This window comes from Callionymus lyra, chromosome 5, assembly GCF_982586985.1.
Source record: "Callionymus lyra chromosome 5, fCalLyr1.hap1.1, whole genome shotgun sequence".
NCBI lineage: Eukaryota > Metazoa > Chordata > Actinopteri > Syngnathiformes > Callionymidae > Callionymus > Callionymus lyra.
This window is the reverse complement of record NC_141822.1, coordinates 22,720,104-22,733,085: the sequence shown is the minus strand read 5'-3', so window position 1 is coordinate 22,733,085 and position 12,982 is coordinate 22,720,104. Positions and strand designations below refer to the sequence as shown.

At 38.4% G+C, this 12,982-nt stretch overlaps 2 protein-coding genes across 2 annotated transcripts; both read right to left on the bottom strand.

Moving 5' to 3' along the window:
* Positions 1-110: 110 nt before the first annotated feature.
* On the bottom strand, positions 111-7,447 carry pwp2h (PWP2 small subunit processome component). Its single transcript, XM_087791458.1, has 21 exons — positions 7,301-7,447; positions 6,886-6,998; positions 6,726-6,820; positions 6,542-6,641; positions 6,324-6,467; positions 6,116-6,251; positions 5,821-6,044; positions 4,972-5,115; positions 4,804-4,874; positions 4,492-4,628; positions 4,235-4,383; positions 4,012-4,159; positions 3,806-3,956; positions 3,546-3,726; positions 2,344-2,491; positions 2,162-2,270; positions 1,170-1,235; positions 877-1,095; positions 536-686; positions 387-461; positions 111-327 (listed from the first exon to the last, which is right to left on the bottom strand). Exons 1-21 carry the CDS (start codon positions 7,316-7,318, stop codon positions 162-164), a joined length of 2,745 nt encoding a protein of 914 aa, XP_087647584.1. The 5' UTR covers positions 7,319-7,447; the 3' UTR covers positions 111-161.
* Positions 7,448-8,398: 951 nt separating this feature from the next.
* pjvk (pejvakin) lies at positions 8,399-12,377 on the bottom strand. The gene is made up of 6 exons (XM_087792557.1): positions 12,167-12,377; positions 11,878-12,073; positions 10,798-10,939; positions 9,945-10,062; positions 9,104-9,247; positions 8,399-9,031 (listed from the first exon to the last, which is right to left on the bottom strand). The coding sequence occupies exons 1-6, from the start codon at positions 12,375-12,377 to the stop codon at positions 8,730-8,732; spliced, it is 1,113 nt and encodes a 370-aa protein (XP_087648683.1). The 3' UTR covers positions 8,399-8,729.
* Positions 12,378-12,982: the final 605 nt, after the last annotated feature.

The following is a 12,982-nucleotide window of genomic DNA, read 5'->3' as shown; positions in this document are numbered from 1 at the left end:
GTGGAATAGAAAATGAAAATTGATAGCATTCAGTTTAACAAGAATTAAAAAAACGACTAAAATACATTAAAATGTTTTATTAAAAAACACATTACAGACATTTTATGTAGTTGGTTTCAAAGTCTAATCATTTTTTAAAGATTTGGAATGATGATTCAAAACTACATAATCATGTCTGCACCATCTAAAGATGCTTCGCTCATCTCTTCCTCCTCTTCCTTCTCCTCCTCCTCCTCATCTTTGCTCTCCTCTTCAGCTGCTCTCTTGATGCCCCTCTGCTTAGAAAGAGCAACAGCATAACGGATGCTGTACATGTTGAAGTCACACCTGAAACAGAACACGAGTTAAAATCTCGGAAGACAACATTAGCCGACATGGACACTCACAGTTTGGACAGGTCGTCGTAATGTTTCTGTATACTCTTCTGTAGCGCCTGCAGCGTGGGCATCATGGATCCAGACCTTATCCATCAAATATGTAGGAATAAACGCAGTTAGAAAAACTCTTTATTTGATCAAGGTTAACATTTCCTCACCTATTTTTGAGTTTCTGTCCATTCAGCATGAGCAGGTTTTGAGCCCAGGTCAAGTAGAACTGCAGGTGACCCGACTTCTCCAAGCAAGTCGCCAGAAAGCAGAGCAGCTTCTCAACGTAAATGTCAGGGAGGGAGCCACATACCACAGGAACTACAACACAAAATACAATTTAATTTGGAGCCAACATACGAAACATACTTTTTCTTATTAGCCATGAACAGAAATCATGATTTTCCATTGTCTCTTTTGACATATATTACAGATATATTAGATTGAAATTCATCAATATATATGTCTTTTCTCAATTAATCCAAAACGAAGATCAAAATCTTTTACGCACTTTGCTGATGTGGGACAGTTTCCAACACTTCGAGGGTGAGAGGTTTCTCGTTCAGTCGGAACGCTAGAACAATAGCAGGCGCCCAGTTTTGAAGCTGCAGCTGTTTACGGATGCTGACAGGCGTTACGTCCAGGTCGAGTTCGTATGGATCGAAAACCATTGAACTGTCCAGGGAGTAGATCAGAAGACCCTCTGTGGTGGTGGCTGACCAGCTTCGACCTGACGGATAAAGAGAACGACTGAGATATGTGTGCGTGTGTTTACACTTCATACATTTTGTTCACCTCACTTACCAGTAGGAGAGAAGCGCAGTGAGCTGACCCTGATCTCAGGCTTGAAGTGACGTGAACTCATATCTCCTGTAATGGAAAGGAAAGAAATAAAAAGTAAATATATAATAATATCAAAATATTGAAAAAAGTAAACACATCATTGCATATTTCTTCATTAAATTAAAAAAAAGGTCCATGTCATTCTTTATTTCTCTAAATAATATGAGGGGCTTAGATAGATAGATAGATAGATAGATAGATAGATAGACCATTTCAGATCACACCAAGACCTCTACAAGATACCTCCCTGTGGATGTTTTCCTGGCATGTCGAAGCAGAAAGAGATCAGGGGCTCGTATCCGACTGCCAGTACCTTTGCACAATGTGTACAGACCCAGGACACGTTGGAAAGATAATGTCACTCTGCTGGCTTGTAAACGATTCAATGAAAAGCTAGAGGTGATTTCTGAGGAGAGGACAGTCTGGACCTCTTCCTCTTTGTAGCTGCATCACCTGCTTTAATTGCTTTTATTATTGTCTGGGCCAAAGGTGCCCATTTTACAACCTTGGTTATTATTTTGCATGTACTTTGTGAAATTATTCTCATATAGATGTAAACCCAAAGACTTTGAAACAGGTAAAATTATAAATAAATTATTCTATTAGATTATTTGTATGGCCAGCACTGTACCAAGAGCAAAAACGCTGTCTGTGGACTAATAATACATTTAATTAAAAGTGGAAAATTAATTTTCCGTTTCCTCTGTTCACATTTTTAATGTATTATCATACACTTTCTACGCCAGATTTATTGTGCAAAGTTTAGCACGCTAAATACACGTTTAATAATATATAACTGGATCATCTAAAAATCAAACAGATTTCAACTTTTCTTCATGCAGCCCTGCCACTCACTTGGTATACAATTGAATATTTCCATCAATAAAAATGGCTGATAAATTGGTCATATCAATTAATTAAATAGTTAAGTAACAATATTTAGAACGTTGTACCCTTCCTGACGCCTGGAAGGCTGATGCTGACACCATCTTCATCACCAGCTCCTTCATCCACGAGAGCAAGACTTCCAAACTCTGTCATCTTCCTTCTATCCAGGAACTCCTAAAGATGGCCACATAAAGGAAGTCAAGACATATTCCACCTCACGATGATCAAGTTTCACTTCGAGACGCACCTCCATGGCGTCAAATGACAGGTTACAGGAGATTTCAAACTTCTTGATGAGCATCTGCTCCCTGATGTTGTAGATGCAGACAAATTTGGAAAGACCTCCTGCGAGAATTGACTCCCCATCTGCTGAGTAGCACAGCGATGTGAAGGACCTGTTGACACAGAAGATTCAGGGAACACGTTTACTAACTACTACAGGTACAAAAGTTTCTTTTGCTGCATATTCAACTTCACAGTTTTAAATCTGACAAATGCAGACGCATAAATCTAAAAACCTGAGTTGAAAAAAAGCGTGCAATCATGGCATGAACATTATGTGGATATTGGCAAAACCAAACATTGGTAAATGGTAAACATTTTATTGGATATGAGGATTAAATGCACTGATTTAAAATAATTCAAATTATAATAAAATAATTAAAATATCTTAAAGCATACCTACATGAACAAAATGAAAAAAAGTTGATTACAATGGATTAGAGCTTGAGGGGTTAAAACTAAATTTATGTGAAATTCCATCAATTTTTTCAAGTATCCTTAATTTAAATTTCTTATTATAGGTGATGTTTTTAACGTTAGATCTAAAGGGGCCAAGGTGATGGACCGATATGCTTGATGAAAAACTGTCAACATTTTAAGAGGTCAGAAGGTGGCGCACTTAAATAATGTGAGGTTTCACTAGAATATCAGTTGCATGCCATAGATTATGAGCACAGTAAGGATGTGTACTTTCAACAATCTGGTCACACTATATGTTAAACACACACACACACACATATATATATATATATATATATGGGTTATTAATTCAATAATTTAATTGTAGGAACCTATCATAGCACAGTAAACACACAATGCTGTTTCATGCTTAACATGAGCTTACTAAATTAAAACAGAGGGATCTATAGTTTTATTTCACAAGAGAAGAAATACGTGTGAAATCAAGTGAACATTTGCATATTAATTGAATTATAAAAATAAGAAAATCGATTAAGTTCCATTAAATATGAATACAGAATCATGGAGAAAAATATCGCAATGTTTAAGAGTATGAATATTTCCTTACTCCCCTATAAATGAGTGACAACTAGGGGGGGGCTGTCAAATAAGGATACAGTTTCATGAAGCTTCAAAAAAAAGCAAAGCATCACTAGCCAGCGCTGCCATCTCTACATGTTCACATGAACAATGTCATGGTTCACTTACTTGCCCTTGGCAGACTGCTTTGCTGTGATCTTGTCAGTTTCTTTGCGTCCCGTTGACAAGTCATGGCGCCCTGTCACAGAGTTATTCTGCGTGGCCGTGTTTGGGTTCCAGAAGGTGATTTCACCATTCAAGGTCGCCACCGCCAGCTCTTGACCATCGGGGCGGTAAGTCACACATAGAGCTGAGGAAAACATATATGAGCGTCTTCTTATCTTTTCATAAGAGGATGTGCACTGGCAAGTTAAAGGAAGCTCATTCACCATCTGCAGAGAGAGGAAGAGTCTCTTTGACCTGCCAGCTGTCCTTCATGTCCCACAACTTGATGGTGCGATCCCATGAAGCACTGGCAAGGATGGACTGGACCGGACTGAAACACAGGCTGCTCACTGGACCTTCATGGCCTCCCAGCACCTAAATGACGAATAAGATTTAACTCTGTTTGAAGATAAAACTAAGATGATCTTACCTCCAATAACCGGCCTGTCTGCATTGACCATAGGAAGACCTCGAAAGAGTCCTGGGCGCCAGCGCTTACAAGCTCTCCACTGACATCTACTGCAAGCGATGAGAACTGCGCAGGCCGCGGTGACGTGAATGTCCGAAAGTTTCGGTACCTTTATGAAGACAATCAAAAACATTTACAGCTACCCTTGCCCGAAGTTCAAATAAGTTGCAGCACTTCAATTCACCTGTGCAGGTCGTAAGCTCTGACCGTCCCGTCCAGAGAAGCGCTGACGACAACTAATCCACTGGAGGTGAAGGTGACATTGCTGATGCTGCTCGTGTGTTCTGTGAAGGTGACGAAGCAAAGGCAGCTGCTGGTGTTCCACACTTTCACCTTCAGGCCAAAAACATTTAGAAGAATAATTAACATCTTCAAGATCTCAGGATCTCAGGAGCAGAAAAGCAGATTAAATCTCTTTAGCCATTAGAATCACTTGATTACTTTGCCATCGTCTCCTCCAGTGGCGATGTACTGTCCGTCAGGGGAGTAAGCCAGTGACGCCATGTTGTTGAAGTGACCCTGCTGCTTGAAGACGTACGACTCACTCTGCCACTCCCACACCAACAGCTGACCCATCCCTGCAGCAACATCAGGAAAACAATATATCATCAGCAAAAAATCAAAGCTGGAGTAGTTTGCTGTAACTTTACAATACTTTATAATGCATTTAATTCTTGATTATTATCATTTAGATATTTATTCAATGAATAAATTATGATTAAAAACTATGTATTAACATTTTCTATTTCCTACCTGAACACCCAAAGCTGATCCAGTCACCAGAGCAGTTTATAGCTATAGAGGAAATTCTGCGATCTGAAATACTGAAAAGAGCCGATGGTTGATCATCACATTTGAAACAAGCCATATTAGGTTTGCAGGAATTGACAGCATACAGTGTTTCGAGAAAAAATATTTTACCTGAGCGAGTGAATGAGGTTAAACTCTGGGAGTTCATGCAGGTGGAAGATTCCAGAGGCGAAACCCGTGACTAAGATGTGAGTGGGTTTGTGGTAGGCTACTGCTGTCAGGTTGTTAAAGTCACCTTCTTTGTTAAAGAAGTGTCTGTAGGGAGAGAAAAGAAAAATAGCATCAATATTTGTCTCTGTTTTAATATAGAAAAATGTGGACATTTTACTATCAACTACCAAACAACTTTTCCTCTTACATGTTGCTAATCACTTCAAGGAAATTCACAAAATATCAGTTGAGCGTCAATAGCAACGTTGTCAAACTAAAGCACACAAGGTGCCAAAAAAAACAAAACACAAAAAAACAAGCATCATGAGGTGAAAAAAAAAGTGTATTTTCAAAATGTTCTTAACAGGAAGTATTAGTCTGATATTGCAAGATTATCATTACCTATTTGGATGCTCTTAATGATCTCAGTGTTTTTTCACCAATAAATTCTTTCTGTAGAAATCCGTTTTACTCTGACTGGAAGTATAGCCTAATATTTAGCCTAACTTAGCTTAAAGTCAACCATCTTGCGGCCCACATTGAATGGACTTAGAGAACTGAATACGGCCCTAGGCCTTGAGTTTAACACATATGATTATTGGTTAATAGTAGTAGTAATTTCAGTGCAAGTGCTTCTTAAGTATTCACAGAAACATGAAAGCGGGTTGACTAGTATCTAAATGCCACTAATTTTGCACAACTTGTAAAATAAATTTGGAGAGAAACCCGTCAGGCGCTGACTCCCTTGACAGATACTGGTGTAGCAAAGTAAATTATGGATCAAGCCGTCACAAAATTGAGTCAACATACTTGCTTCCTTGCTTGTATCTGACATTTTTTCTCGTCTCCTTTTCTTTAGGTGGTCCCGATTTACCCCTGATGACATCCCCTTCCTCTCCCTCAACCCGGTCTTCATCCTCCTCGCCTTCATTAGGCATCTTGGGCTTTTCGTTACTCTTCTTCAGGTAAAGACCATCTGGCTCGGTGTCACTTTCCCAGACGCACAGACTCCCGTCCTGACCAACTGTGTATAACTGGTGAGACAGAGTGACAGAGGTCAGAGAATAAAGATATATATATGAATATTCATCATGAGTTTACTTACGTCGAGGCTGTCTTTCTCAAAAAAACATCCCATTACCACATCTTTGTGTCCACCAAAGGAGTAGTAGATGAGATTGGCCCATCGCTCTGCCCCGAAGATCCAAGTTGACATGTCTTTGCTGCCCACAGCAAAACACCTACATTTTCAAAAGATACCTTGAATCAGAACTGGCCTCGAGTTCCATCACAAAAAGGTAACGTTGACTCACTTCGAGTCATCGGTCCAGTCGATGCATGTGGTTTCATCATATGGACCGTAGTAACTTTTATCCAGAACAAAAGCGTTAAATTCTCTTTGTTTTCCAGGAGCATGGTAGAGCAGCGCCACGTTTTCCTTCGTCACAACAAACTTCCTGCAGTGAGCGAAAATATAAATCAGCAACTTTCATTTTTTCTTTAGATTAATAGACATTTTAGACCCTCGGACCTGCCATCGGGTGAGAAACGGATGCTGTTTACAGGTTTGTGGAAGTGGAAGTGATGCAGGATAGCTCGGGTGATGAGACTGACCAGCAGTGCAGCACCATCTACAAATCAGAAGAATGCTCCACATCAACAAAAAAGTTACTTTTTTTTACTTTAAATGATGATGGATTTCTCTTCCTCAGCACCTTCATCTACAAGAATGGCCAAATTCCCATCAGGAGAGAGACCCACACATGTGATATTCTTTGTTGTGGAGATTGGTAATGTTTCCGATGTGTTGCTGTCAAACAAAACATAGTCAGAGTTAGAATTGATTTCCATTTTAAAAACTACACCAGGGCTTACTTTTTTAAGTCAAAGACCGACAGTCTGTTTCCAGCCGGACTGATCACTGCGTTGCCATCTTTCGAAAAGTTTAAATTCCCCTGACGATAGACTGCACCAAGTAGATTGGAAAACTAGACACAAAAATGGAAATCAGGATAACATAGGCAAAAGGATTCTAGAAGGATTATTAAATATATTTTTTTCCAGAAGAAACACAAAGTTTAACTTGCATCACTGTATAGAAGTATTATCCAAATAATGATCGTGGTGTTGACAGGACTAACTGTAAGCCCATGACGGGTAAAATAGAAAACACTCATAATTATATACAGTATATACTTCTCAAAACCATTGAGTATTTGCTGGATGTGAGCAAAAGTTCATTTTAAATAAAGTAAAAATGAACAGAGTCTGGTGTTATTAGCGAACTTACCTTGTAAGCAAACTTCATGTTGACAACGTTTCCGTATATCTAATGCATTTGTTAAGCCAACAACTCTAACAATGTTATTTTTCTTTCCACAAACGCTGGACTAATAACAACATACACGCTTCTACTCCACACGTGTTTGCATTTTGTTGTCACTTGTCAGGTCCGCCGCGGAGCTTCATTTGCAACCGAGCGCCCTCTGTTGGAGAGGAGGATGAAGTCAAGGTAAGTTAGTAAGTAATTTTTATTTATAGAGCGCTTTTCCATACCAGGGTCACAAAGCGCTTAAACAATCAAAACAATACTCAATAAAGTATATATTTTAAAGATCAAGATAAAACTGATAACACAACAGGAGTTCCAGTAAATCAAGGAAAAGCCTGAACAAATAGAAACGTCTTAAGATGTTAGACATTGTATTGATATTAATAAGTAAATACATAATAAATGGATTTTTTTCTGAGATAAATGTATTATATTTATACGTTATTGATATGTAATCTAAATATATCAGAAGATGCGGGAATGGAGATACTCATTTTTATTGAAAACGACACTGAGATAAATATTTATTTTTAAAAGAGCGACAGTTTTGGATGTTGGACAAAAAAATCAAGGTTTTTGTAAAGCCGTATTTCTGTAAAGTTTATTCAATAAAAATAACAACATCGCAAGCAGTTTCAGGATAGACCACCAGATGACGCTGTTTTGCAACAACTGTATTGCTTTGAACGCTTGTACAATAAGTTCAATTTATTTTAATAATCTGTCAATCACACTCATGAACATCATATTTGATTTATGGTTAGTAAACAATCTTGTTCTGTCTGGTCTTTCCACACAATCTGTTTACAGATAAGCAACTTGTAAATAATTCAGGTTTTGACAGCTTTGGTACATCCAGACTTCACGTGTGTTGATGCTTCATGAAACTGATCCTCACATTATCCTGATTAATCATAAGAAGCTTGATGTAAAAAAAAATGGGAATTGATTGAAACTACATTAAGAGAACTATTTTATGTATGTAGGTTTGCCAGTAGAGGTACTCAGATTTAACATCTGTGACAAGACAAACCTGTTACACCTTTTCTTAGTTAATCTAATATAAGAAGACTAATAATTGATATTTAATATCAATAAAAATGATCATTTAAAACAAATCTATTTTATAGTAGTAGTTTTGCAGATAAATAAACCCATTTTAAGTGAAAAATAGAAGGAGAAATGGGTGAAATGTGGGAATGCAAAAAAAAAATCTGCAACCAATTGTAGTACTTTTGCAGATACACTTACACATTTAAAGTGAAAAACAACAAAAAACTAATATGGAAAAATGTGAAAAAAAACAACATAAAAACAAGCTTGATGTAAAAAGAACCTTCATCATCACGAGTCTCCAGCATCACCAGGTCTTATTCAAAGCTACCATTCACCTCAGTGATTTGTGCCAGAGGTCAAAACAAGGCACAGCATGGAGTCGCACATATTTCTGCCCCCCGCTGGAACACTCCACACACCCGTACACCGTCTCTCTCTTCTGGCTTCCCATGCCACACAGCGCACACGGGCCTTTGGCGATGTTGTGCTTGAGCAGGTTGACGCGAGTGTGAGAGCTCTCCCTCAGGTAGGAGGTGGAGATGTCCGTCATGCTGGCCGACTTCTCGTAGTAGTCCGTCACCATGTCGTCCATGAAGGTGTCGGTGTGCGTGAGCTCCTCGAAGGTCCTGTCGTCTGCCGAGAAGAATGACAGATGATGAGGCGGATGGACAGACATTTCACAAAGGCTTTTGATGAACTATATACCGGCTCTGAAGGGATTTCCATAAATGATCCCAGAGAGGAAGCGACGGAGTCGACCCATGGAGAAGTGGCCGATGACGCCTCCCAGTTGCTCTCTGATCTGCTCCTTTTCAAATCCACCCTGAGACTCCGGCGCCACACAAATATCTGAGACCAGATGAAAAGATTTACATTTATTTTTGTATTAAACTTGCACTGTTACAAATATTAACACTTTAAATGATCATTGTACTTAAGATGGCAAATTTAAAAATTTCCATTTTTTCTTTTCAAGAAGTAATAAAAAGCTTTGCTCCTCCAGCCAGTTGTAATAACGTTGCTTTGTTTATACAATGAGTCCCTCAGAGGTGGAGACTTTCGGGATTGATGACAAACCTTGATATTTGACCAATCAAAGCACAGTGGGTGTGGTTATGGTAAACAGGATTTCCTCTTCTATCTTTTCAGTGGGCGGGGCTTAAGCCCTTTTTTTAATGTAAATATTTCAATAAAAAGAGTTTCGTACAGACAGACACATACTGATGATACAATAGAGGTTCAAGATCTATTTAAGACACACTTAATTCAATACATATTTTCTCATGGTTTTGTTACTTCCCTTTTCAGACAAACACGTCTGAGTGTATCAAAGACCAGATGACAAGTGATAGTAGTAATCTGTTGTTCTTCTGGATTCAGGAAGGTTTGAGAGGAAATTGTTATTTACTAGAATGGCTTCTAACAGCCGCTCACATAGTGTTTTAAACAGCAATTTAGTCCAGTTGAAAAAAACACAACTTATCCTCGAAGTGTATCGTTAACATAACAACTGAATAAAATGTCCCACAGCCTTTTGTTTGTGTACCTAGTCTCCCGTCCAGACGTACAAACAGCGGGCAGATGGTGAAGGCGATGGTGGTGTGAGCCGGTATGACAATGGCCTTATCACGACCTTTGGGGTTCCTGCCATCGTCAATCTGAAACTACAGTAAGAGAACTATTTTATATATCGTTGATGAAAAATACAATTGTAGGTTTGCCAGTAGAGGTCCTCAGATTTAACATCTGTGACAAGACAAAACTTGTTACACCTTCTCTTAGTTAATATAATATAAGAAGACTAATAGTTGATATTTAATACCAATACAAATTTAAAACAAATCTATTTTATAGTAGTAGTTTTGCAGATAAATAAACCCATTTAAGTGAAAAATAGAAGGAGAAATGTGGGAAATGCAAAAAAAAAAAAAACTGCAACCAATTGTAGTACTTTTGCAGATACACTTACACATTTAAAGTGAAATACAACAAAAAAAGGTCTGGAAAAATGTAACAAAACATAAAAACTCCAACAAATTATTCAACATAATTATATTTTCATGATTACTAGGAAATGATGATACTTTTCTGATTAAAAGGAAACTGTGTCATTAAATCCTAAAAAGAAAATAACAGAAAAGCAAATTATCTTCCTGAAAAAAAGAATGTAGATTCAAATGGATAAAATTATTTTAATTCATTTTTTTTTATTGATAGAAACTTGATAAGAAAAATGTAGAAGAAAGTTTTTTATTAATTTCATTACTGTAATATTTAACACTATTAAACACTGTTGGAACTTCAGAGCTTTAAACAAGGACTCTGCTTCATGGAGCTTCACCAGCCCATCACGACTCATTGCTCATGTTTTCATTTCAAAGGTCAAAGCATCTTTTTACCCTCATGGTCGTTCCTCTCATCCCTGCATGGACGGTCAGCGAGCACTGGCGTGTGGTCCGGATGCTCTCCACCACCACACAGAGGATGCTGCGTCCGCTCTCTCTGGACTGTCGGACCAGACAATGATCCAGATCCACTTTCCTGTGAGAGACGCACGGTTAGAAAACGACACCATGAACTTCACAAGCTCCAAAAATATTAGCCCCGTCATCATCTTGTGGCAGTGTTAGATGACATCATCACTTATTCAGTTTTACAGGGAACCCCCTCGTCTCCTGTTCTCTCTGTCAGAGTCATACAGCGAACATCAAGGTATCATTTGTCACAGAGAGAGAATCATTTCACATCATTAACACATAATAACACAGTTTAGAAAATAGTTTATAAGATACTTAGTAACAAAGACTTATTTATTTTACTTTATTTTCATGTTTGAATGCTCTAAGTAACATGCAATATAATTAAAAAGAAAGGAAGAAATAATGTATTTAATGAAATTAATTTCGACAATTCTTTTTAAATAAATTATGAATATTTAGAAAATATAAGGAAATGTATTTAAAATGTTGGATTAAAAGATAGAAGGTATCCTATGATCATTTTCTATTAGAAAAAAAACAACCTTTTAAATAAAATAAAGTATTTTAAGGGAACTTACGGAAATAGCATTAGAAAATATTGAAAAAATAAAATAAAATGAATATTTTGTACAAGTAAATATGTATACTTTTTCAGTGACTTGAGAGAGGATACTAAGAGTCCCACTGTGTCCAGTAGTGACTGATAAAACCATCTTTTTTTTGTATATTCCAGCAATCGCATAACCTCCTTGGCAGATGTAATTAAACAGGTAATAATGTTGGTCAGACTGTATGCTAGTTATGAAGCTTCATGAAACTTTGTCCAAATTTGAAAGGTAAGTAGGTGGCGCCGTAAGTTAAAAAAATAATTTGAGGTTTCAATTGATTAGATGCTCAAAGCAATTGATTTTTAGAGCAGAAAGTGACACCTAGTGGCCTCTCTCTGACTCTACACCGACCCTTCACTAAGGGGGGGTTGAACGAAGCACTTTGCCGTACCTGGAGTTAAGCTCCCGAAGCAAGGTGGGAACCTCCAGCTCGTGTTTGGTCACGATGCCGAAGGAGGCTTTGACGGCCACGGAGTCCGAGCCGCTGATGTTGAAGCCCACGTCGTTGATGACATGGTTTCCAAGGCGACCATTCAGGGATACGTCCGATTTATCCTCGTAGTTAAGAAGCTGATACGACGACACTCCTAAATCAATGATGATTAAAAAAATATGAAAGAAATGTATTATAATGTTAATGTATTGTTGTATCGTCTTCCATGGCGATGAATCCACTTCACCTGCCGTGATCTCCTTCTCGCCCACCAGGATGTCCTTCAGAGAGAAGGGGGTCGAGGCATACTTGAGCTTCTTCCAGAACCGTCTCCTTCTCTTCCGGGTCACCAGGCTGAGCGGCTGGTACCGGTCGGCCTCGCTGAGGCTCGGGACGGGGATCAGCCTTCCTGTGTCTCCGACCTGCTTGACAAAGTTCTTGGTGGCAGCAGCGAACATGGCAAACAACGACGTGTAGAAGTTCTGCTGGAGCACCTGTTGCCTGCTGGGTCTTCAATAATGCAGGTGTGTGTAAGCAGAGAGCACTGTGAGTGTTACTTCCTGTCACATGACCAGCTAGGTGGAAAACATAATTGGAGCCAGATCATCGCCACAGTACAGGAACGTTCGGTACATGTTGTTGCTTTTAGTTTCCTTCAAACATTATCTTAGACTAGAGAACAGTTTAATTTAAACTTCTTGCTTGGATGGTCTCCACATCGCAAGTGGTCTTTTATGTGTGTGTGTGTGTGTGTGTGTGTCCTGCTGCTACCGTCCAGTCTCCACAGACAGAAATAGCCAGTCTGTTATTTGACCACCACATGTAAGCATTTTTAGTTTCAGCCACAGAAACTAAAGTAAGTCCTTTTTTTTTATACATCTTTCAGTTCACCCTGTAATTTTTAGTTCCAAAGACATCAAACATTTTCTTTAAATTCAGAGCTCGAAACCAACCATTACACGTATCAAATTCATCATCTAACATGTTAGACAAGTGGACAGAAGTTCATGTTACTTGGATTTGATCAGACTTTTTATCTTTAATTGCCCCCCCAAAAATAAAT